General features: G+C 42.0%; 1 protein-coding gene across 1 annotated transcript; it reads left to right on the top strand.

Annotated features, from left to right (window-relative positions):
- The first annotated feature begins 1,043 nt into the window (after positions 1-1,043).
- TYRP1 (tyrosinase related protein 1) lies at positions 1,044-17,619 on the top strand. The gene is made up of 8 exons (XM_077475095.1): positions 1,044-1,201; positions 2,342-2,755; positions 5,867-6,189; positions 9,127-9,331; positions 12,716-12,883; positions 12,988-13,167; positions 13,613-13,759; positions 17,045-17,619. The coding sequence occupies exons 2-8, from the start codon at positions 2,362-2,364 to the stop codon at positions 17,233-17,235; spliced, it is 1,608 nt and encodes a 535-aa protein (XP_077331221.1). The 5' UTR covers positions 1,044-1,201; positions 2,342-2,361; the 3' UTR covers positions 17,236-17,619.
- Positions 17,620-23,085: the final 5,466 nt, after the last annotated feature.

Consider the following 23,085-nt stretch of genomic DNA (forward strand, 5'->3'; position numbering starts at 1 on the left):
CATGATCGGACTTTGCTCCATCGGACTTATGTTGTCGAAAAGTTTATTTGTTTGCCCAGCCAACATTTGTCTGATGAAAACCGAAAAAGTTTGTCGGATGGAGCTTACACATGGTCAGATGTTGCCTTAAAACAGCTAATTTGCAGGTTTGTTGTCAAAAAGTCTGATCGTGTGTACGGGCCTTGAGAACAACCGGTTGAACAGACATTTGGATAAGAGTTATGAGTGCTGCTCTAGACTGATAAATGTTTAAGCAATACATGTAACCAACGTTGAGGTTCATTTATAAAAATTATTATTCCTTAAAATTATTTTTGGACTGGTAAATATAAAGATATTTTATTATGTCAATCAGAGAGGACAGAAAATTGAGCCACTTGCAGTAAAGATAAAATAGCAATTTATAAAATGATTTGGTTCTCATGTTGGCTCTTTAAATTTAATACTTCCTGAGTTACTTAATCTGAACAAGCAACAAAATATATTTCTGACTTTCACAGGCTTTCACTGGTGGTATGCTTTTTCTGGGTTAGAAACACTAAAGCTAGCCACAGCCAGTCAAATAGTATTTTCCAAAAGTCAGCAGTGGAAACGGTCATATTTTATCTATGACAGGTATACTTTCAATCACTAAAAGGGTTAACATGGGAGTAGTGGTCAGCTTGATCACTCATCAATGGATTTGATAAATAGGTTCTTCAGCAAATAGTGTTGCATATACGCTGGATCTCTTTCTAGGTGAGTATTGCCACTGAAATTGGCGTGAAAACTTTATAGAATCTAGTTTTTTTTTTTTTTTTTTTTTTTTTTTTTTTTAATGGTAGTTCTATAATCAGCGTTTCCCTGTAATGTGCATGTGATATTGCACTGACTTGATAGACAATTGCTCTCTTCAATACATATGTTTGGGGAGAGTTGGTCTAATAAGCTGCTAAAGGGGAAACATTTGGTTTAAGGAATGTTATGTCCAGGTTTGTCATTCCTTTCTTTGATCCATGCTTGAGCGTTCTGGTCACAAGACGATCATAATGAAAGAGATCATGTGCTGGGTAAACTACAGTGATATAAAGGGATTAGACTGGGCAGGAAAACTCTTCTGATTCTATCAAAGGGATTATCAGGGAATGGACCTGAAAACAAACTAAAGGCTATCTTTTAACATACAACTTTCAAGAGCAGATGCAATCTTTTTGATGTAAAGGTATGTGATGTTTAAAATGGTGGGGTGCTGATAATAAATTTAAAATCTGATAGCTGCCAAGAGCTATATTTTATATATTAAAAAAATCTTCTTTTAGCGCTAAAATATTTAATATAAGCTTGTCAATTCTATTTGACACACGTGATCTTTTTGAAATTTGAAACTGCTTAATCTGTATACTTTATATGAAGGAAATGTAGGTAACCTTATTTTTCCTCTCCTCCCTTTTTTCATTACTTCTAAGACTTATTTTGCTGTGCCCCCTTTTTTAAATTTTTTTTTTTTTTTTTTTGTATTAAAATATATATGGATGGCTTGCTAAAGTGCTGTCTTTTGACAACTAATCAGAATTGTCATTTTAATATTGTAAGTTAAAACTTGACTGATAATTCGGAACGGAATAATTTTTAATTATATTCTATAGTCTTTTTGAATACATATGCCTATACAAATGTGTGCGCAAATATAGGGTTTTATGGCTTTTGGACTATACACCCCCAACATATGATTGTTTGGTGGACAAGTAGAGGCTAAGCATGGATGTTAAATGGACTAAAAGTTGTATTGGCTTGTCACTAGCAGGGATTATAAAACACATGCTTTATTGTACAAGCCTCAGAAGTAATTGATGTGTGAGGAAGCTACCTGGGTGTGGCTTTTCATCCATAAAGCTTTAGTTGAAAGCTATGTTGGAGAACCACTGAATCATTAATCTGTAGGGGTGTTTTTTTTTTTTTTTTTTCCTCTCTACGCCTGTGAAGTTAATATTACAAACTTTTTTTTTTTTCTTTTAATGTCCAAAATCTTTTTGCTGCCTTGCAGCTTCATTACATGCATATACGTTTTTTTTGTTTAGCTGACTCGAGTGTATAATTGCAGCAATCAGATTAGTTAAGCTTGGTGTGAAAATCGCTTGTTCTGTCTGAGCAAATGCTTTTTACAATCGCTAATATGGCAAACATCGGTTAATATGCCTATTAGATATGCTGAGTTACAAAGGAGGGGCCCTTCATGAAAGCTGGTAAAATTTTAACTGCTAAGCTTTATTAGGCTTCATTTCGGAGGTTTTATGTAATCTAGTTAAATGCTATAACTCTGACAACACCAGTTCTCTCATCTGTATCTGTTCTTCGTCTACAGCTGTGACTGTCCACCAAACCATGATGTTGTGCTACATGTCTTGGCGTACCTTTGCGGTGGCATTTGTGGTTGCTCTTTTTCATGGCCTGATTTCTGCACAATTTCCTCGTCCGTGTGTGACTCCAGAAGCCTTAGCTAGTGGAGAGTGCTGCCCTGGTCTCTTTCCCCAACAGTCTCCAAATCCTGCTGACCAGTGTGGCTTTACTGTTGGCCGGGGGCTATGTGTGCAAGTTACAGCAGACTCCAGACCTCATGGACCCCAGTATACACTTGATGGACTGGATGATCGTGAACGTTGGCCTCTCCGCTTCTTTAACAGGACTTGTTTGTGTAATGGACGTTTCTATGGGTACAACTGTGGAAGCTGCAGACCGGGATGGACTGGTGACAACTGTGATCAACCGCTTATAGTTGGTAAGTGAACAAAAAACTAGTTTGACCGTTAACTACTGGGGGGACCATATAAATCATACCTGTTAACCCAGACCTCTGTTATATAACCGTCAGTCAAATCCCCATTTATTTATTTTTTGATTGTGGTAAATGGCATTTGCCAATCATTTCCGGTGTTTGTAACATTTTCTGCAATAATTCACTTGTATTTACGGTAATTATTATTTTTTTTTTTCTGACAATCCTTTATTAAATGTCTTTACGGTCCAAAAAAGTTTTTCTAATGGTTATAAATATGACAATGATGGGTAGCTTTAGCATGTGAAAGGTGTATGCTAAAGAGAATCTGACTGTACATGCAATGGATTCATAAACCCCTGATTTTTTTTTCTTCCTGTTGCATAAAAGGGATATCTGGGCATCACTTGGGTGTGGGTTTTTGTTTTGTTTTATTTGGAAAGCATGGCACCTACTGATTGCAGATGCAATGCAGAACTCCTGCAGACTTCTTAGTGTATATGTTATGTTCAAAAAGTGACCATGGGCACCTGTCACTGGAGGGGGGGATGGCTGCAGCTGTTGGAGCATGTTCCAGAAGGTGAACTGCTGTTCCAGACTACCAGATGAGACTGCTTGAGGGTGGAGGAAGGACTGACCTGGTTCTCAGGGTTGGACTAATTGTTAGTTATTGATGCTGTGCTAAAGAAGACCTCCGGAGGACAATATATTCTTGTACCACTCAAATTCACATGAAATCCTCAACTGATTAAATATGGCATTTGGAACCCTTGATACATTCTCGTATGTAATGTGCTAAACCTTTCTATCAAGGGGAATATCCAACCACACTCCCTTTTTTATATATCCCTTTTTGTAATTCCAATTTTATTGGTTTGTGGAGCATGAGATCCCAGCTGGTTGGATGACCCACCCCTAACTGTCTTTGTAATGTTCTCAGGCTATTCACCACTACTAGGAAGGCCATGCCAAAATTTCAATGTATCTCATGGGATGCACTGGCCGGCTTCTTTATGGTCTCTTATGGTGCTATTAAACAGCTGCACAGCCCAGATAGCAATTAAGTCTGCCATAATGTAAGCCGACTCTAATTGCTGGCCTTACCTCAAACCTGAGATTGGATGGGGAAATGATGCGCTCAAGAGCCAGTCAATTTTGCTTGCATATTTTACCAAATATGCAAATTACAACCAACCTTCAATAGGCATCAAGTTCTTATCGCTCTCTGTATATTGCTGCAGGATTTAAAGATTCACATACCTAGTAATTGCTACAAATCCATTGTGTGCCAAATAACTATCTTGTTTGCCCGATTGTAAACCCCTTTCCTTACCTTAGAGGCCAGGAAAGACTTTTTTTTTTTTTTTCCATAGTAAAAAAAAAAAAAAAAATTTGCTTAAGAGGCCACCCAGTTTGACTGACTGCGTTTTAAGGGTCCTTGGCTAGGATCTACCTCCCACTGCTCAGACTTGGAGGCTTTGATCTTTTAAATCTGTACACCTTATGTTGTCGTCCTGATGACCCAGCTATTGCTCTTAAATGTGTTTTAAAAATAAATGAAATGATTTTGCAGAGTCAATGGGGGTTATTTACTAATGGCAAATGCACTTGAAATTGCACTGAAAGTGCAGTCACTGTAGATCCAAGGGGGGACATGTAAGGAAAATAAACAGCATTTTTAGCTTGCACATGATTGGATGATATCAGCAGAGCTTCCCTTTATTTGAGATCTGTCCCTCAGCTTTACAGCAATTGCACTTGTAGTGCAAAGTGGATTTGCCTTTTTGTAAATGACACCCCCCCCCCCCCCCCGTCTTGTTTCAAAGCACATTATGCACAATTATGAGAAGTAACATGCTCTTAACATGTTGGGTATCTGCCTTTCTCTGGTTTTAGTTGTCTGTCTGTCCCAGGGCATGTAAAGCAAGAACTGCTCTGCATACTTGTTGCAGGTTGGTAATAATTTACATAAATTGATAGGAATGGGAAAAAGTACTACATAGCTATGCCATTGGAAACCTACATATATTTACCAGCAGTCTTCCATTTAAAAGCTTTTCTGGGTTGGATGCAGTTAATCAGAAAACATGCTGGTAATTTTAATTGTGAAAATCCTAAACTTCCCCCTGCCCACACAAATTGTGACTGTCTTTCCTGATCACGTCATTTTATGCTCTACTCTCATTCTCTTGCTCTGTTTATAGTTCCTCCATTAGCCTAGGTTCGCACTGCCTGCGACTTCAAAGACTGACTCCAGCGTGATTGGGCATGACTTGCATGCAATTTTTTTTTTTTTTTTTTTTTTTTTTTTTAAGATGTCAATGCACATCAGACCAAAAGTAGTACTGGAACCTTTTTCTAATTCAGAGTGACTCGAGGCACACCGATTAGAACAGTTGCATTGCACAGAATAGGGTTTGACTTCTGATGCGACAAGTGCTCCAAAGACAGAGCGATTGTCGCATCAGTGAGAACCTGGCTTAAGTTCTGTAAACAGCATTTTCTTTTTTTTCCATAGTAAGGATACCCATCATTTAAAGATGCAGTGAGTGTTTTAGTATCATGGCATCTAAATGGTGAGCAGGTAACAACTTTAATGTCAGAAGTGGAATATGTTTGCCAGTTGAGAGTCTGTCCACCAACAGTACCCATCTGTTGGCTCCCAGAGTCGCAAACTGCAATGTATAGGTATAAATCATAACCGCAAAGACTCTCCTTATATGGAGTCTCTTTTCTGACAACAGATGAAGCTGAGCCTCAAGAGCTGGAAAGATGGAGATGAGCAGCCTTGTAGAAACCAACTGAGCACTTTCCACTGCTGTCAGGGCTGGCATCTCCTACCTACTAACAGAATAATTTTACACTTACTTTAAGTTGAGACTATGGCCATTTGTACTATGGTTTAAGATACTAATTACTTGACAGTAGTTTCACCTATATTAAATCCTCTTCCTGTGTCACAGGAAAACAAATGGCGGCAGCTTTTCTTCCTCTTGGCATGAGCAGTGACACTGTTTTATTTATAAATTATTATTATTAATAATATTATTATTATATATTTTATATTTTTCTAAAGGTAAATGTTCATGCTAATCTTTGCACTTTGTATTCTAGTAAGAAAAAACATTTTGGACCTACGTGCTGAGGAGCGCCAACGCTTTATTAGTACACTTGACCTTGCAAAAAATACTGTGCATCCAGACTATGTCATTGCTACAAGGCACTACAACGAGCTCTTCGATCAAGCTAGGAATACTACAAATTTTGAGAACATTTCAATTTATGACTTCTTTGTCTGGACACACTTCTACAGTGTCAGCAAAACCTTTCTGGGACAAGGTCAAGGAAGTGCTGGTGGCATAGACTTTTCTCATGAAGGTCCAGCATTCTTAACTTGGCACAGGTTCCACTTGATGCAACTGGAAAGGGACATACAGGTACAGTTTATCTGTAACTACAATATTTTGACTGTGTGAAATGGCTACTTCTTTTTTTTTTTTTTTTTTTTTTGCCATCTTTTACACCTGGGTGCAGGAATGTCCCTATCTGACGCCCTGACAGATATGCACACTTTGTCTTGGGTCAGCTGTAGACATTTCTCTAGTCTATTTCATATAAAAATGTAAAATCTCTTTAAAAATTAGCTGCAGGGGTTGCATTTGCAACCTTTGCTGCTCCACACTCAGCTGCATGCAAACATACCTTGGCATCACAGTACAGAAGAGTGAGACATCCCTGAGCTGCTGGATTACCGAGTGGGCGAGAGCTGTGAAGAGGGGATAAGCTGCCCTAGCTGGGGGGAGGGGGTGCAGCGGAATGGCTTGCTGCAAGGTGCTGAGATGAGAGCATATCTCTTAAGGCTCAGAGCCTGCACTGACAGTGATATGTGGCACTGAAACGGCACAATGGGCATTGGCAACATTGAGCACTGATGGACAGTCCTGATCAGTGCACTGATGACCAGTGCCTTGATTATCAGTATAAACCATGTACTGACAGTCTTGCTGGTTAACAGCTCTCCTTTCCTCAAACCAACACATGGTGGGAAGAAAGGACTGCCAAGTCTGTGTATACCTATGATCAGCTAATCGCAAGTTAAAGGGCTGCTGTGGTTAGCCTTTTACTGTGATCTGTGTTGGATGCACATTGGAGGCAGGAGGATGTCGTGGACACCTGCCCAGCGCTTGTATGGAAGGGGGGGGGCTCTTCATGGTTTCTTACACCAGGGCCCTGAAGGATCTAGTTGTGCCTCTGGCTGCATCGAAGATTACAGAAAATGTCATATTGTAGGATAGGGCAATGTCTTCTATTTAAAGTAGTTGTAAGGGGATGTGTGTGTTTGTTTTTTCTCACCGTTTATGCATGAAGGCAAAAAAATGGTGTATAGCAGTGCCTACAGCCCCCCCTAATACTTGCACTATCTTGATCCAGTGATGTGCACTCAGCTCTCCCAGATCTCTCCCTCATTAGCTGAGACAGCAGCAGTAGCCTTTGACAGTATTTGGAGCCAATCACAGCCAGTGAGCCAATGAGGGTGGGGCCAAGCCATGCTTGATGTGTGACTGGACACAGAGCAGCAACTCAGGAGTGAGCCTGCTTGGGTGCCCCATAGCAAGTTGCTTGCTATGGAGGTACTGGGCAGGACATGGGGAGCCTGGTGTGTCAGTGGGGACCTGAGAGAGGAGTAACAGGACTGCAGAGCAGGTAAGCATGATGTATAGGTTTTGTAAAATAATTATCCCATCACTTATGCTAGAGAATTTTTGAAAGCCTTGATTTAATGATGCTGATGTGATTTTTGTATTCAAATACCTCATTACATTTTAAAATTTGAGACATTATTAAAAGGAGTGGAAATGCCCAATTTCTGTGGGAAGAAGGAATAGTTTGTTTCTGGAGTCCTTAAGCACTGAGGGGCAAAAAGGTGGTGTAGTCCATGAAACCTGTACCTAAAGGAATTTTAGCTTTTGGGTAGACCGATTCTGTAATGGAAATGTGACGTGTGTGTGTGTGTGTGTGTTTTTTTTTTTTGCACACAATCCAGTCCTTGAAACATCACACTCCACCCCCTTCTCCATAATAGTGGTTGGTTCTAAAGGCAGATCATTTTTGTATCTTAATGCATTTTAGATACAAAACCTTCTGTGTGCAGCAGTCCCATTCCTCCTGAGCCCCATCTCAAACCAGCAATGTTGCACGAAAGACTCAGCTGTCCGGGACTCTCCCTGATTGGTTGAGACACACAGTGGATGCCATTGGCTTTCGCTGCTGTCAGTGAGCCAATGAGGAAAGGGGGTGGGGGCCGAGCCACAGCTTTGTGTCTGAATAGGCAAAGAGCAGCCCCTTGGCTTGGGTGCCCCGTATCAAGCGGCTTGCTGTGGGGGCACTTGGCGGGCGCCAGGAGTGCCCACGAGGGACCAGAGAAGATGATCAGAGCTGCCCTGTGTAAAACCACTTCACAGAGCAGGTAAGTATAACACATTTTGTTTTTAAACAAAAAGACTTTGTATCACTTTAACTATCTTTCTGCGGTCTTATCCCTGTTTTTTAAGAAAAAAAGGCCAGAACATTGTTTTGGTCCAAAACAAGCTGGGTTATATGTCCATTTTTACAATCATCTGTGCATGAGTAGTTGCACAGGGCCATATCAAGATGTAGGCTTTCTCTTTTGGAGGAATCAGGCAAATTTCAAAATAAGTGGATGTCAGTCTGCATAAGTTGGTGTTTCTAAAGACTGCATTTGCATGCAGACTGTCTAGGTAAGCCCCACATAGTATGTTGAGATTACATGACTGAAAATAAGAAAATACAATGAAAAGGGTAGGACCTGGGCAGAAAGGCACTAGGTGATGCTGGATGTTCGCCAGCCTGGAAATGTGGTGGACACACTCTGATTTGCTGCAGCTTCTAGTGCATATTGAGAACCTGTGCAGTACAAGCCGCGTATTCAATTTCACTACCAGTAAGGAGCCTGCACAAAAATGCAACCCACTGCAAAATTTTAGCATTAAATCTACTGCAATATTTAAAGGTGTAAGATCTTGGCATGGACAGCTTTATAATCCAGTCTACCCAAAACTAGTTTTAAATCACTAGGTTGAGTAGTTTCTTGTATTTGAAGATTAGTTAGACTGAATTTCCCATAACTATGCTATGTATCTTGCCATGGAAAAAGATCATAATGTTTTTTACACTGTATGCAATTTGCTTATGTCAAGGGGCCATGCAAGTGTGTGTGTGTGTGTGTGTGTGTGTGTGTGTGTGTGTGTGTGTGTGTGGTTCTGTTGGCATTAAACTTGCCAAAACAATGTGACAAGGATGAAGAAATGCTTCCTAGATCTGGTTAATATATAACATTTCCTCCCCACCTTCAGAATCTTCTACAGGATCCTTCTTTCGCTCTTCCCTTTTGGAATTTTGCTATTGGTGGAAATGAGTGTGACATCTGCACTGATGACTTGATGGGCGCAAGAAACAACTTTCAACAAAATCTGCTGAGTCCAAATTCTTTGTTTTCTCAATGGCGAATTGTCTGTGAAAATGTAGAAGACTACGAAAATCTTGGCACAATCTGCAACAGTAGGTCCCAATGTCATTCTGTCTCAGGCAACATAGTATTCTATAGGAATGGTCTAAGAGTAAAGTGGCCATAATCTGCTTGGTGTATGTAGCACTTACCCCCGAAGGAGCTGCTGGTAATTTAATTGGGCCCTGTACTCTGCTTCTCTCCCCCCCCCCCCCCCACTTGAGAAATTCTCAAACCCCTCCCCCTTGACACAGCTGTGTTGACGTGACACCCAATAGCAATAACAACCCAACACTAGTATCAGATATTGTGTTTGTTTTTTACCGTTACCTGGGTTTCTGACTCTCCACCTGCTATAATAACTGGACACGGTCTCACATAATTATATTTTAACCACACAGTAAGTTTACTGGACCCTGGTTTGAGAAAATGCAAACACAATAATATACCGAGTCATTACATGTAGTAATCAAAGGGCATTCAAGTATTCAGAATCAATGTTATGAGTAGCCTATACGGATGTGGGACTAATGCTCAGTGTGGTAAAACCTTGACACTGGGAACCTTCCCACTTCCAGTACAACCACACCAACACACAACCTATGATCTGCTATACAATGCTGGATATTGGTGTACATGTACTCAAAGGCTCCCCCTAGGTTGCAATACTGCCTGCTGTGCACACTGCAAGATGAAAGGCATTATGCTAGATAAGTCTCGTCTGTCTTCAGCTAGCTCCTTTTAACTGCAGCATTTGTAATCCAGTGAGTGAGCAGATAATAAAGTAATATAAAGCAATGAGTAACTGTAAACTTGTGCAACTCTCTTATAAATTTCCTCTCCTATGACAAATTAACTGGATCGTCACTCAGTAGTTAGTGGAGGGCAGGCTTTGAAGCCTGGTTGAACAGTATAATGCTGCGTACACATGATCAGGCTATCCGGCAGACCAGAGTCCACCGGACAATCTGTCCGTGTGTGGGCTCCGAACTTTGGGGGGGGGAGGAAAGTCCGGCGGACTTGGAAAGTAGTTTTGACTCATAGCGGACAATCCAGCCATCTGTGTGCTAGTCTGCCGGACCTCTGAAATGAACAGACTTTCCCGCACACGGAGAAAAGTCTGTTCATTTTGAACACAGCTCTAGGTAGACGGGACTAGCGAAGGAAGTCGATGTCGCCGCTGTCACCTGGTATGGACTTAAAGGGGAAGCCCTACGCAGAAAAAACGGCGCGGGGGTCCCCCCCCAAGGTCCATATACAACCCTTATCCGAACACGCAACCCGGCCGGTCAGGAAAGGGGGTGGGGACGAGCGAGCGCCCCCCTCCTGAGCCATACTAGGCCACATGCACTCAACATGGGGGTGCTTTGGGGAAGGCCCCCCCACAGCACCTTGTCCCCATATTGATGAGGACAAGGACCTCTTCCCGGCAACCCTGGCCGTTGGTTGTTGGTCTGCGGGGGGCTTATCTGAATCTGGGAGCCCCCTTTAAAAAGGGGGGGCAGATATCAGCCCCCCCCACCCTATGTGACATATACAATGTACCCCTACCCATTCACCTGGTGGAAAAAAATTTAAATAAAACAAAACACAACACGGGGGGGGGGGGTCTTCTTGTCGGACTCCTCCGCTATCTTCTGCTCTTTCACTAGCGGAGGAGCCCGGCTTTCTTCTTCGCCGTCTGGAGGTCTTCTTCCTACTTCGGGGGTCTTGTCCCCCCCTCTTCGGTTCATCTTGCCGGGCCTCCGCTCCTTCTTCCAGCTCTTACACTAGCGGTGGCCCAGTCTTCTGTCTTTCCTCATCGCTGCCTTCTTTCTTTTCTTCTTCCTCTTCTTCCTTGATGTTGACTCGACGCTGTCTCTGGCCATAATGGCAGGGACGCGTTGTGTGGTGACTTGTATAGGGACAATGGGCGGGGTAACCAGGTGATGTCACAGTCCCAGAGGATGCTGGGACTGTGACATAATGGGCGGGGACATCACCCGGTGACCCCGCCCATTGTCCATATACAAGTCGCCGCACAACACGTCCCTGTCATTACGGTGTTGAGTCAACATCTCGAGAAAGAAGAAAAGAGAATGCGGCAATGACAGAAGACCGGGCCACAGCTAGTAAAAGAGCTGGAAGGAGCGGAGGCCCGGCAAGAAGAACCGAAGAGGGGGTCAAGACCCCCGGACCGCGACTAAGAAGAAAGCTGGCGAGAAGACCCCCCCCCCCCAGATGGAAGACCCCCGGAGCTGTGCAATTATTTTAAAACCGTGTGTTTTTGTTTTTTTCCACCAGGTGAATGGGTAGGGGTACATTGTATCCCATACTCATTCACATAGGGTGGGGGCCCCCATATTAAAGGGGATCCTGGATTTCGATAAGCCCCCCCCCCGCCCGCAGACCCCCGACAACTAACAGCCAGGGTTGTCGGGAAGAGGCCCTTGTCCTCGTCAACATGGGGACAAGGTGCTTTTGGGGTGGGGGCGCGCTCGCTCGTCCGCTGGAAAAGTCCAGTTGTGTGGGCAGGTCCACTCATTCAGAAAGTCCGGCGGTTTGTCCGCCGGATAGTCTGACCGTGCGTACGTGGCATTAGTGAGACCGCTTTGCAAAATTGCAGGTCTCTGCAACACTCTGAAGCATTCTGCACTGTGTAGTTAAGTGTTATAAGAATCTTGGGCAACAGCCCTCTCACCACACCAGGCCCAGACAGTTGGATTTGCTCCGCTACCGTGATCTCAGTCCAAATTCTAGCTAGCACCGTCCCACTGTACTGCTCCGGGATGACTAACCCTCGGTTGACTCCGTCTGGTGTTTTGAATCATCCGATCACATTGCTGATCCAGCACATTGTGGCGTAAACTTCTTCTCCAGTGGCTTTTGTTCCGTTGCGCGCCCAGCAGACCACAGCTCTTACACACACACACACACACACACACACACACACACACACACACACACACACACACATCCCTGCAGGCAGGTCTCACGTCCTAGCCAGAAGAGAAAATGGCCACGCTGAGCCTTTTATTTCCTACCCAGCATGCAGTTCTGTGACTTGGCTTCATGGGTAAGTGAGTGTGCACTGTGGGTAAGGGAGTCTTTTCCATAGAACATTTTAAGTCGCATCATGCTCTGATATGTAAACACTCTTTTTCCCCTTCTTGATGAGACTGACCACTAGACGGAGCTAACACCAATCTAACTACATTCTAGCACTGCATAGCATTAGATGGTAAAAACCTCAGTGCTACACGTGTGTGTGTGTGTGTGTGTGTGTGTACAGGGAAAGACTAATTCAAGTACTGCTTGGGGTGCACAAGTAATGCAGGTGTTTAAGATGCAAGCAAAAAAACTAGCGCGTTTGAAGCACTTAACATATTGGGAGATGTTTTATTTTAAGGCTTGCCACAATCTTGACAATGACAAGCTGAACCTGCTTCAATTTTCAGGTACAACTGGTGGCCCAATAAGGCGAAATCCTGCAGGAAACGTTGACCGTCCCATGGTGCAAAGACTTCCTGAAATGGAAGATGTGTTGCTCTGCTTGGAAGTAAATTTGTTTGATACACCACCATTCTTCTCAAATTCTTCTGAAAGTTTTAGAAATACAATTGAAGGTACAAATTTAGTCTTGCCTTTCAGTTTGCCAGCAATAAGCTATTGTACATTGATTCTGTAACACCATGAGAGGTGGTTTACTGGTTTGTTTTGTTTGTTACAGGGTACAGTGAACCTTCTGGTCTGTACAATCCTACTGTTAGAAGTCTTCATAATCTAGCTCATTTGTTCCTGAATGGCACTGGAGGACAAACCCATGTATCTCCAAATGACCCACTCTTTGTACTTCTCCATACTTATACTGATGCAGTATTTGATGAATGGCTGAAAAGGAATAATCCAGGTAAGGTGAACATGTGGATTCTTGAGACATCCAATGACCATAGCACTTAAGATGCAAATACTAACTTCTATCTGGGAACGAGAACATTCTTATCTATCTTTTGGCTCCCCTTTTTTTTTTTTTTTTTTTATTTAGACGAATGAAGATATAAAAGTGAAAAAATGTCCTAACTGATAGTTCTTCCCAAGGGTAAAATACAGCCATAAAATCGGCTGCTGGTAGTTCATGGTTGACCTGTGTTGTGTCAGTATGTGTTCGTTAGCCACAATAAAGCCTAGAGCCATAATAGTGTAATACATTAATGGACTTCTAGGTATATGTGGGGGACTGGGGGGTTTAAAAAAACAATAATAATAATTCGGGGTGGTTTTGGGCGCCCCCCCCTTCCTGGTGTGACTGGCCACTATACTATTTAACATATGGAACTTTCTTGCTTTCTTTTTAGATTCATCCCAATATCCTCTGGAAAATGCACCAATAGGCCACAACCGACAATACAACATGGTTCCCTTTTGGCCTCCAGTAACTAACAATGAAATGTTTGTAACCGCACCAGAAAACCTGGGATATTCGTATGACATTCAATGGCCTAGTAAGTAATGGGTTGGACTATGCATTAGCTCTTTATTTCATTAATTTCATGTGAATGATCGCTTTAATCTGTTCCACTTAACTCTTTAGAGGAAAATAACTTTGCTAGTTGACAACATCACCAAGACTAAACCGTAGAGGAAAGCTATCTTTTATAGGTTGTAGTAGATAAATCCATAAGGACCAGTGTTTCACAGCACTGAAAGAATGCAGGTCACTGCTAGGACCTGCAGAACACGTTCTCTTCTGTGTCCTATTCAAACTGCAATGCACCCCGGAGGTGCAGTGAGCTGTGTTTTTAAAAAGCAGACAAGCTGCAATTTATCACAGCATGCTGGATAGGATTGCACATTGGAGTGTTGTGCTGCTGTAGACTGAATAAAGTCGGGGAGGTTCGCGCCCCCCCCCCCCCCCCCCAGACCCTGCCCTTTTTGACCCCTCCAACTTCCCATAATCCACCCACTCCATCCCCTGTATTCCACTTGCTTCCACCCATAGTGTAAGGAATATACAGCCCCAGAATCACAGAACGGGGTATATAGCTTAGCACCACAGACACTGACAGCATGACAATACCTCCATCCCGTCTCTGCTCTGTCCCACCTCTACCAAAGCGTGGCCATCAAATAGGGATGCCTGGCGCTTTGGCCAATCAGGAAACGGGTCTCACTGACTTGCCTCCAGATTGGCTGGGAGGCAATGTGGTGTGAATATTTGCTATAGACACACAATTGGATGAGATCCGGGTGCACTTCAGTGTGTGAATGAACAGGTGGACCTGTGCAGAGCACTTCATGTTAGTTCTTCTGTGTAGTTGAAGCTGCAGAGATGGTGTATTCTATGTCTTCAAACTCCTTTCTCAAAAGTGAGACATCAAGGGTCTGTTTAGACCCCTGATATGTCACCGAAGCCCTTCCAACAGGACTGTTAAAATGCCTTCTACTGCCACTGTCCACTTTTAAGCTGGGCTAGGTTTATGTTTTTAGTGAAATTGGTTTTATATTAAATGTTTTCCCTGCTAGTTTGTTCAGGACAAAAAGTCATGCCCCAGTGATCTTTCATCTTCACGTAGAGGTCCACCTCTAAAAGGTTGCCGATCCTGTTAACCCAAAATCCTTAAAGTGATATTCAAGCTTTGTTAAAAAAAAAATTCTTGTTCTACTTACCTGCTCTGTGCAGTGGTTTGCACAGGGCAGCCCTGATCCTCCTCCTCCTTTTTTGAGTCCCTTGCTGTCTCCTCCCCCTCAAACAGTGCCCCCAGAAAGCTGCTTTCCCTGGGGGCACCACTGCATACTCTCTCCTGAGCTTCTGCTCTATGCGTCCATAAGACATACAGCCATGGCTCAGCCCTGACCCCCGCTCTCCTCTTTTGCTCACTAGCTGTGTTTAACAGCCAATGAGATGGAGTCCTGGGACAGCCAAGTCTCTCATGCATATCGCTGGATTGAGTGGGGGCTCAGGTAAGTATTCGGGGGGGAGCAGCACACAGGTTTTTACCTTCATACCTGGAATGTATAAAGGTAAACCTTCAGCCTTTTTAGAACCACTTTAAAGCCGCTATTTTGTGGGGGTGTCCTGTAAATTGCATATAATCTGTAGGCTTGGGGTGCCTACTAGATTCATTGTAAATGGTGTAGCACCCTGATGGCCTACTAGGTTTTCTCCTCCCAACACTATATTATGTATTAAAGGTAATTTTGCCATAGGCTCCCTGTAATTGGCAAGTGTGTGTTTTTTTTTTTTTTACTCAGCTTAGGAGCTGGGAAATCCTTTTGTATACTGTTTAACATGGTAAATGGTTTAGATTTGAACAACTATAACATTTAAACACACATTGATGATCTAACCTTGTTTTAAGGACGGTTAACATGCAAACCATAAATCTCATTGCTACTTCACAAATGTACGAAGCATGATTTATTTTCCACCTTGCAGTTGCTGGCAATGGTAGAAAACCTACTCTGCTCAAAGACTGGCACCGTTTTGCAATTGGTGAAGTGGATATTGTGTGTGTGTGTGTGTGTTTGTTTGTTTTTTTATTATTAAAATGGGATATATATATATATATATATATATATATATATATATATATATATATATATATATATATATATATATATATATATATATATATATATATATATATATATATATATATATATAATTTCTCCATACCTAAAGTAAAACTATAGGCAAAACTTGTCTCATAGCCAAATGGGAAGAAGGAAGATATCCCTGCAAATTAAAGTAATCCCTTGGGGAGCCCGCAGGTCACCAGATCTAGGGTCCCCATTAAAAGACTTTTTCAGGGGACAACCCAAAATTTTGGATTTTCTTTTTACTTACTTTCGCTTTTTCAATGATCATGGTAAACAGGACAAATGGGGTGGATCTCCCTAATGGGGGCACAGACGGTAATAAAAACTTGCAAGCATTGTTATCCCTCTCCACTCTATCCAAAACGCAACGTTTTTTGGCTTTAGGTATAGTGATTGTCTTTAAAAGAGGTGTGTGTGTGTGTGTGTGTGGGGGGGGGGGGGGGGGGGGGTTCCTTTCAGTTGTGGAGCAATAGTTTGCAATAGTGTAAACTAAGCCTAGCCTTAAAAACTATCTGTGGCGCACCTTACAGCAGGAGGTCTGGTACGTTCTCATTCGGGTTTTTTTTATTTATTTATTTATTATTTTGCCTGAAATGGTGCCAAAGATGCTCAGGACTTCTGTAGTGTGCTCCACGGGAACCCCGAGATGTGAAAACTGGCTCCATTGAGAGGCTGTCATGTGACTTGAAGGTGAAAAAACACCTCTGCTGACCCCCCCCCCCTTTCCTTACCTGAGCCCATCCGATCCAGCGATGTGCAGGGCCTCTCTCATTGGACAGGTTGATGGAGCCTTGCGTGGGTGGGGTACCCTAGAAGAGGATCAGGGCTGCTCTGTGCAAAACCTCCTAAGTGTAGATATGTTAAACAACAAACGTTACAACAACTTTATGACCTGCTTTGTTTTCATGCGTGCGCCCATGGGTACTAGGTATTGGAATGGCAGTGCCCACAGGATTTTTTTTTTTTTTTTTTTTTTTTTTTTTTTTTTTTTTTTAGAATTACTTTTGTCATTGCATAAGTAAAGTGTTTTTTGTAATTTTGTGTCTTATTCTTTGTATTGGGGTTAATACTAGTATTAGTTCCGCAATCGTGCCGCCCCCCCATTTTGTATCCTAAAGTGTTTACTACACATGAGAGCTACTAGCAGGAACTTGGAAAAATGATGCCTGAATATTCTGTTTCTTTAGGTCGTCCATTGAGCAATACAGAGATTATTACTATAGCAGTAATAGCAGCCTTAGTTCTTGTGGCTATAATCTTTGCTGGTGCCACATGTGCTGTTCGGCGCAAGAACCAGAAGAATGAGGTACTACAGCCACTCCTTGGTGAATCTTACCCACGTTATGCTGAAGACAAAGAAAACACTCAAGCAGTGTGAAATCTATACTAGAACTATTGCAATATAGACTTTACATGTCCTCTGTTCACCATTTGTGTTTGAAATGGTTCTGCCCAATTTTAATGCCTAGAAATCCTGCATAGTTTTAGTGCCATGCAGTGATGTAGATGTCATTGTGGGCTTTCAACTTGAACTGAACCTTAAATGTATTCTTTGAGCTCTTATATTTTAACTGTATAGTATGCTCTTAATCCCTGCTTGTGGGATTTCAAGCTGCCCAACCTGTAGGGATGTGAAATGCCTAATTTGTGTGGAGGAGGAATGCTTTGTATCTGCATAAAACTATGAACAATTTAGAACATCTAAGTTGCAATATTGGTAAATGTGTGAATGCCAAATCCGAATAAACAGTGTGTATATATATTTTGGCAGTGTTTAATTTAATTGCTCTTTCAATGTCCCTTTTTTAAATGTGCTGGTTGTAGCAATTTAACTTTTTATACTAATAAGTTAAAATATTATTCTTTTTTTTTTTTTTTTTTTTTTTCCCTGAGCTAGAAAAAATTAAAATTTGGCATAAGTAACTTAACTAAGGGTAATTTCAGACATTCCAGATGGTAAATTACAACACTGGTTATAGTTTGTACAGTCACCTTCACAACTTGGACTTCAACACTGATTGTAAAACCACGAGATATAGAGATGGATATGTTCATATTCCTTTTCACTATGAACTCATGCTTAAATAGATGTGGGGTATATAGTTATGCTATATACCCCATAGTTCTTTAAGCGACTCAAGAAAACTGATTAAAACTAGTTGCTGCTTAAATACATCTATTGGCTAGTCTGCAAATCCATAACTGACCCTGCCTCATCCACCATGACTGTGAAGCATACAGTGGGGAAAATTTGATCCCCCTGCGGATTTTGTAATTTTGCCCACTTGCAAGGAACATGTGTATAAAAGACACCTGTCCCTCGGTCTGGAGTTCCATGCAAGATTTCACCTCATGGCGTAAGGATGGTCATGAGAAAAGTGCGGGATTAGCCCAGAACTACACAGGAAAAGCATGTGACTGGTCTTAAGGCAGTTGGTACAGTCACCAAACCATTGGTAATGCAATACACCGCCATGAATTGAAATCCTGCAGCACCCGCAAGTTCCCCCTCAAGAAGGCACATGTACAGGCCCATCTGAAGTTTAGCCAATGAACCTCCTAAATGATTCAGAGAAGGACTGGGAGAAAGTGCTGTGGTCAGATGTAACCAAAATAGAGCTCTTTGGCATTAACTCGACTCTGTGTTTGTAGGAAGAAAAATGCTGACTATGACCCTTTATAGCACCATCCTTACAGTCAAGTACAGGTACTTTGCCTCAAAGGGTAGGGGCATGTATTGTAAACTCTTGGATGAGAACCTTTTGCCAGAACACCGAAGATGGTGTTTTCCAGCATGACAATGACCCAAAACATACTGCCAAGGCAACAAAGGAATGGCTCAAGGAGAAGCACATTAAGATCACGGCATGGCCTAGCTAGACTCCAGACCTTAATCCTATGGAAAATTTATGGAGGGAGCTGAAACTTCATGTTGCTAAGTGACAGCCAAGAAACCTTTAAGGATTTCAGGAAGATATGTTAAATGGCCCAAAATCCCTCCTGAGATGTGTGCAACCCTGGTAACCAACTACAAGAAACAGCTTGCCTCAATACTTTACCAAGTCATGTTTTTGTTAGGGGATTGTTGGGGAATTTCAGAACTGGATGGCTAGGGGACTCCTGTCGGATCTTGGACCACATAATGACACCAGAAACAAGATGAGTTCAAAACATGTTGGAATTTTCCTGGAATAAACCAAAGTTTATATACAGTAAAAATGCTAGAAAATAGACTGTTGAACTGGCCTGAACAAGAGTTCAAATCGGATACATTCCAATAGTGTTTACAAGTCAAGCTGTTCTCGCAAGGACATTTCTACTAATTTAAGCTTGTACATGCAAATGCAATCTAATGACCATGATTTGTGCATAGTTATATGTAAGGAAGAGAAATGTATACAGCATAAAAACATAATTACCTGCATCTCCATTTGTATCCTGTGGGGATTTTTGGTTGCTCAGCCCTTCCTTCTCTGAGCTGGCCGCTTAGCTGTTGGCTAATTGCCAGCTCCTATCTCTCCACAGTGACTCACCTGTTGACATCCTGCTTGTTGGTCCTACCTACCTTAGCCGTCCAGCCCAGATGATCTCTGCCTTTTTGCCTTGGTCACATCTCTAGATGCACTCTCCTGTGTTCCTGTAAGACTTGCTTGGTTGACATTCCTTCCAGAGCCAGATCCTGCTTGCTGTTCTACTATGCTCATCTCTGGCTCCCTGATGTTTTGGCTTGTCTGGCTATGTTTTGACTACATTTTACTCTATTTACACACTTTTTTTTTTTTTTTTTTTTTACTGCTGGAGGGTACAGTTCTCCTTTTTGGGTGGACATCATATGACGGCCCTCCAAAAAGGCCGCTCTTGCGTGCCCTGGGGGGGGGGGGCGCACACATCGCAGCAAGGTGTGACACACCGATCTTGGTAAAGAGCCTCTTTATCACTTGATCAGCCATGGCTGATCACGGGTGTAAACGAGAAAAGCGGTTGATCGGCTTTTGCTCACTCGCGTCACTCACTACGCAAGTAGAGGAGAGCCGATCAGCTGCTCTCCTGGCGAGGGGGGGTTTCTTTATCAGCACAGCCCCTTGCACCACCAGGGAAATGCCTGCCAGTGCCATCAGTGATGCCTATCAGTGCAGCTTGGGCAGGAAGGGGGTGCAAGTGCCTGGTATTGAAGTAGTTAAACAAGTTGGCTTTAACTGTACTTCTTTCTCAGTCAGAATCATGGTTTCTGACACTTTATCATTTAAAATATACCCATTGTTTTAAAAAAATGTATAGACCCTTCATTTTTGTGTGGACAAACTTGCAAAATCTGCAAGGGATCAAATGGGCTTGAATGTAGCACAGTTCTGCATTTTTGAACTTTTCAAAATGCATGTACACTTGACTGTGTGTTTTTTAAGCTGCAGTATTCCACTAACCTGAAGGTGGACTGCGCTGTTTTAGGCTGGCAAGGGGTCACTGAGGACTAGAGCCTCGTACACATGATCCAATTTTCGTTCAGGAATTGTGTGACGGACTGCCTAAAATCCAACCATTGCTACGCTCCATCAGACAATTGTCCAACTTTCCGCCAACAAATGTTGGATGGCGGGCTAGTAAATTTTCGGCAGCAAATGGTCCGTTTTTAGATTTTTGTATCTTGTGTACCCAAGTCCAAAGTAAAAACACGCAATGCTCGCCAAACATGACATTAGCAGAAGGTGCCCAAAGGGTGGTGCTCAAGAGCTCAAATTTCACATAGTACGTCACTATGTTCGCGTTTTGTTGGCCGACAATTTTGTGTACTGTTTTTGTATGCAAGATACGTTCATGGCACACGCCCTTCAGACAAGTCTGATGCTTTGTTGGCCAACAATCCGATCATATGTACGAGACGTAACTTGTCCACTGCTATAGGCTCCAGGCAGCCATCTTGGGAGTACAGTGTTTTATTGGCTAATCTAATCATGTGAGATTGATGTGTGCCTAAAACTGTAATTTGGCACTTGCAATTTCAGACCAGGGATAGAGCCTCACTGCGTTAGGAAAGAGTAGGAGCAGTATTCGAGGGAAGTACCTGGCATGGAGGGTAAGGCCCCTTTCACACTGATCCGCCCCGGGTGTAAGCGGTGCTCTTTTTAGCGCCGCTTTACGAGTGCTATTTGCAGTTTTAATACCCCCCCCTCCGTGCGCTAGTGGCCTAAAAGGGGTTAAAACTGTGTTTTTGAGAGTCGTTGGAATTCATGGCTAAAAATTGAAGGATTCTCCTGCATTCAGCCCACCTCTAAATTAGTTGTGGCAGCAGGCAGGAAGCTGCTGGAACAAGGTGCTACATATCGTATGCAGCTAATGCTACAACAGTATTTTACAGCACACATAGAGAAGTTTATTAAGTGTTTTGTTTGGGCCACCTTCTCCTAAATTAACTATTTCAAAGCTTTAATAAAATTGGAATTCTAAAGAGCAAGTGTAGCTGACCCATGTATATACAAGACTGCCATCTACAGTATATGAACAAACCTAAGGTTAGAAGGAACATTTCTTTTCTTCAGAGGTATAGTACCTATTTATTTTCCTTTTAATCACTGACCAGACTATACATGACTTCCTTCCCCCCCCCCCCCCCTTCTCTCTCTCCTCCTAGCTGTAAATAACACTATATACACAAGAACACAATGGTTATCATACACAGGATTTAAACTCAAAAGCCAGTCAAATAAGGCAATGGCTTTTATGTTCTTTCAGAGAAACTGATTAGCGTACCATGTATTTGACTGCAGAAAGTCTGCGTGTTTTACAGCAAAAAATAAATGAAATGGACCAATATCCCAGTGGAAGCTTTGCCACCTCCAGTGTTTTTACGGTTTATTGCCATAACAAATGTCAACTCCTTTCTCCAGCTTGGGGCATGTTCACATTGCTGGCAGGCCCAGTGCCCCATGTACAAGATTTCACATGACTCTGGGAGCACTGGACAGAAAAAAAAATGCAATGGCATAGGGTAGGACCTGGGAGGTGGGGTAGAGTAAGTTACACAAAATCTTTTCACTTTCCTTTACAGTTTTAGGTTTTTGTTTTTGTTTTTTTCTAACAAGTTTTCCCTATTCTTGTTTAGGGAGAAGAGCCAATGTTAAACGGCCTCTGCGGAGAAAATCACGAGCATGATGATGAACAGAGAGTGTGTAAAACTCCTAACCAATTCTCTCATTTTAATTTGTGATTAGATCTGTCAATCTGTGGTGGTGGGTTAAGGCTGGAGTCTTTGCACAACTGTTCAAAAGATATGTTTGGATTATTTTTATTTTTTTACCAGTATAGGATGTAAAACTAAAGGGAATATCGAGCAAACTCTTGTTCTCATGTTTTGTTGATGCAGCTAAACATACTTTCAACTTTTCAGTATTGTACGTATGCAGCAAATACTATTTTTCAGTAAATTCTGGGTTTGCAATAGCATGTTAAATCTTCCAAAAAAATATTCTGGTCAACGTAGAAATCTTGTTGCTGCCTATCATGGCCCTTCTAAGGGAATGGATGCTACAGAGGCTAGTGTTTTGTGAGCCGTTTCTTAATGGCTTGGCTGATCTGGTATCCTATTACCAAATCTGGATCTCATTTGCACAGATTTCTCCTAAGTTTTTGCTTTATCTCTATTTAACTTTTCAAACTTCAAAAATTAATAAATCATCGTACTAAACCTGTTTGGTCCATTTCATTCATTTTAAATATTTGTTATATATATATATATATATATATATATATATATATATATATAAAATAAATTTTTTTTTTATTCCAAAAAATTTAAAATTAACATGGTACATTTGAACTATTTTAACTGTCAAAGATAATTACAATATCTTCAAGTAAGTGTTGGGAAGGTAACTATGAAATCTGTACTGGTAAGTCAGAAAATAGGGCTGTCGCTATAGCGTATAACTCCCAAGATTGGATAAATAGAGTGTGTGTTAATACATATGTATGTGTGTTCTCACAGTTCATTAGGCACCAAAATGTTATGGTACTGCTAAATGCATTTTCATAATCTCTCAGACCTGGTCATGTCCCCTTTGTGAGGGATGTAGCTATTACTCTTCTACGTCCTGAAGAAAGGAGTACAGGATGCACATTTACCACTGGGGGGAAAGATGAACTGACTGCATCCATGAGCATAACTATGTTTACCAGCGTACAGCAACATCCTGTCATTGATTTATACACACAGCTGTGTGCAACACCTGTGACT

The sequence above is a fragment of the Lithobates pipiens genome, unplaced genomic scaffold (assembly GCF_037356315.1).
Source record: "Lithobates pipiens isolate NorthernLeopardFrog02 unplaced genomic scaffold, aLitPip1_a1.2 Scaffold_13, whole genome shotgun sequence".
NCBI classification, from domain to species: domain Eukaryota; kingdom Metazoa; phylum Chordata; class Amphibia; order Anura; family Ranidae; genus Lithobates; species Lithobates pipiens.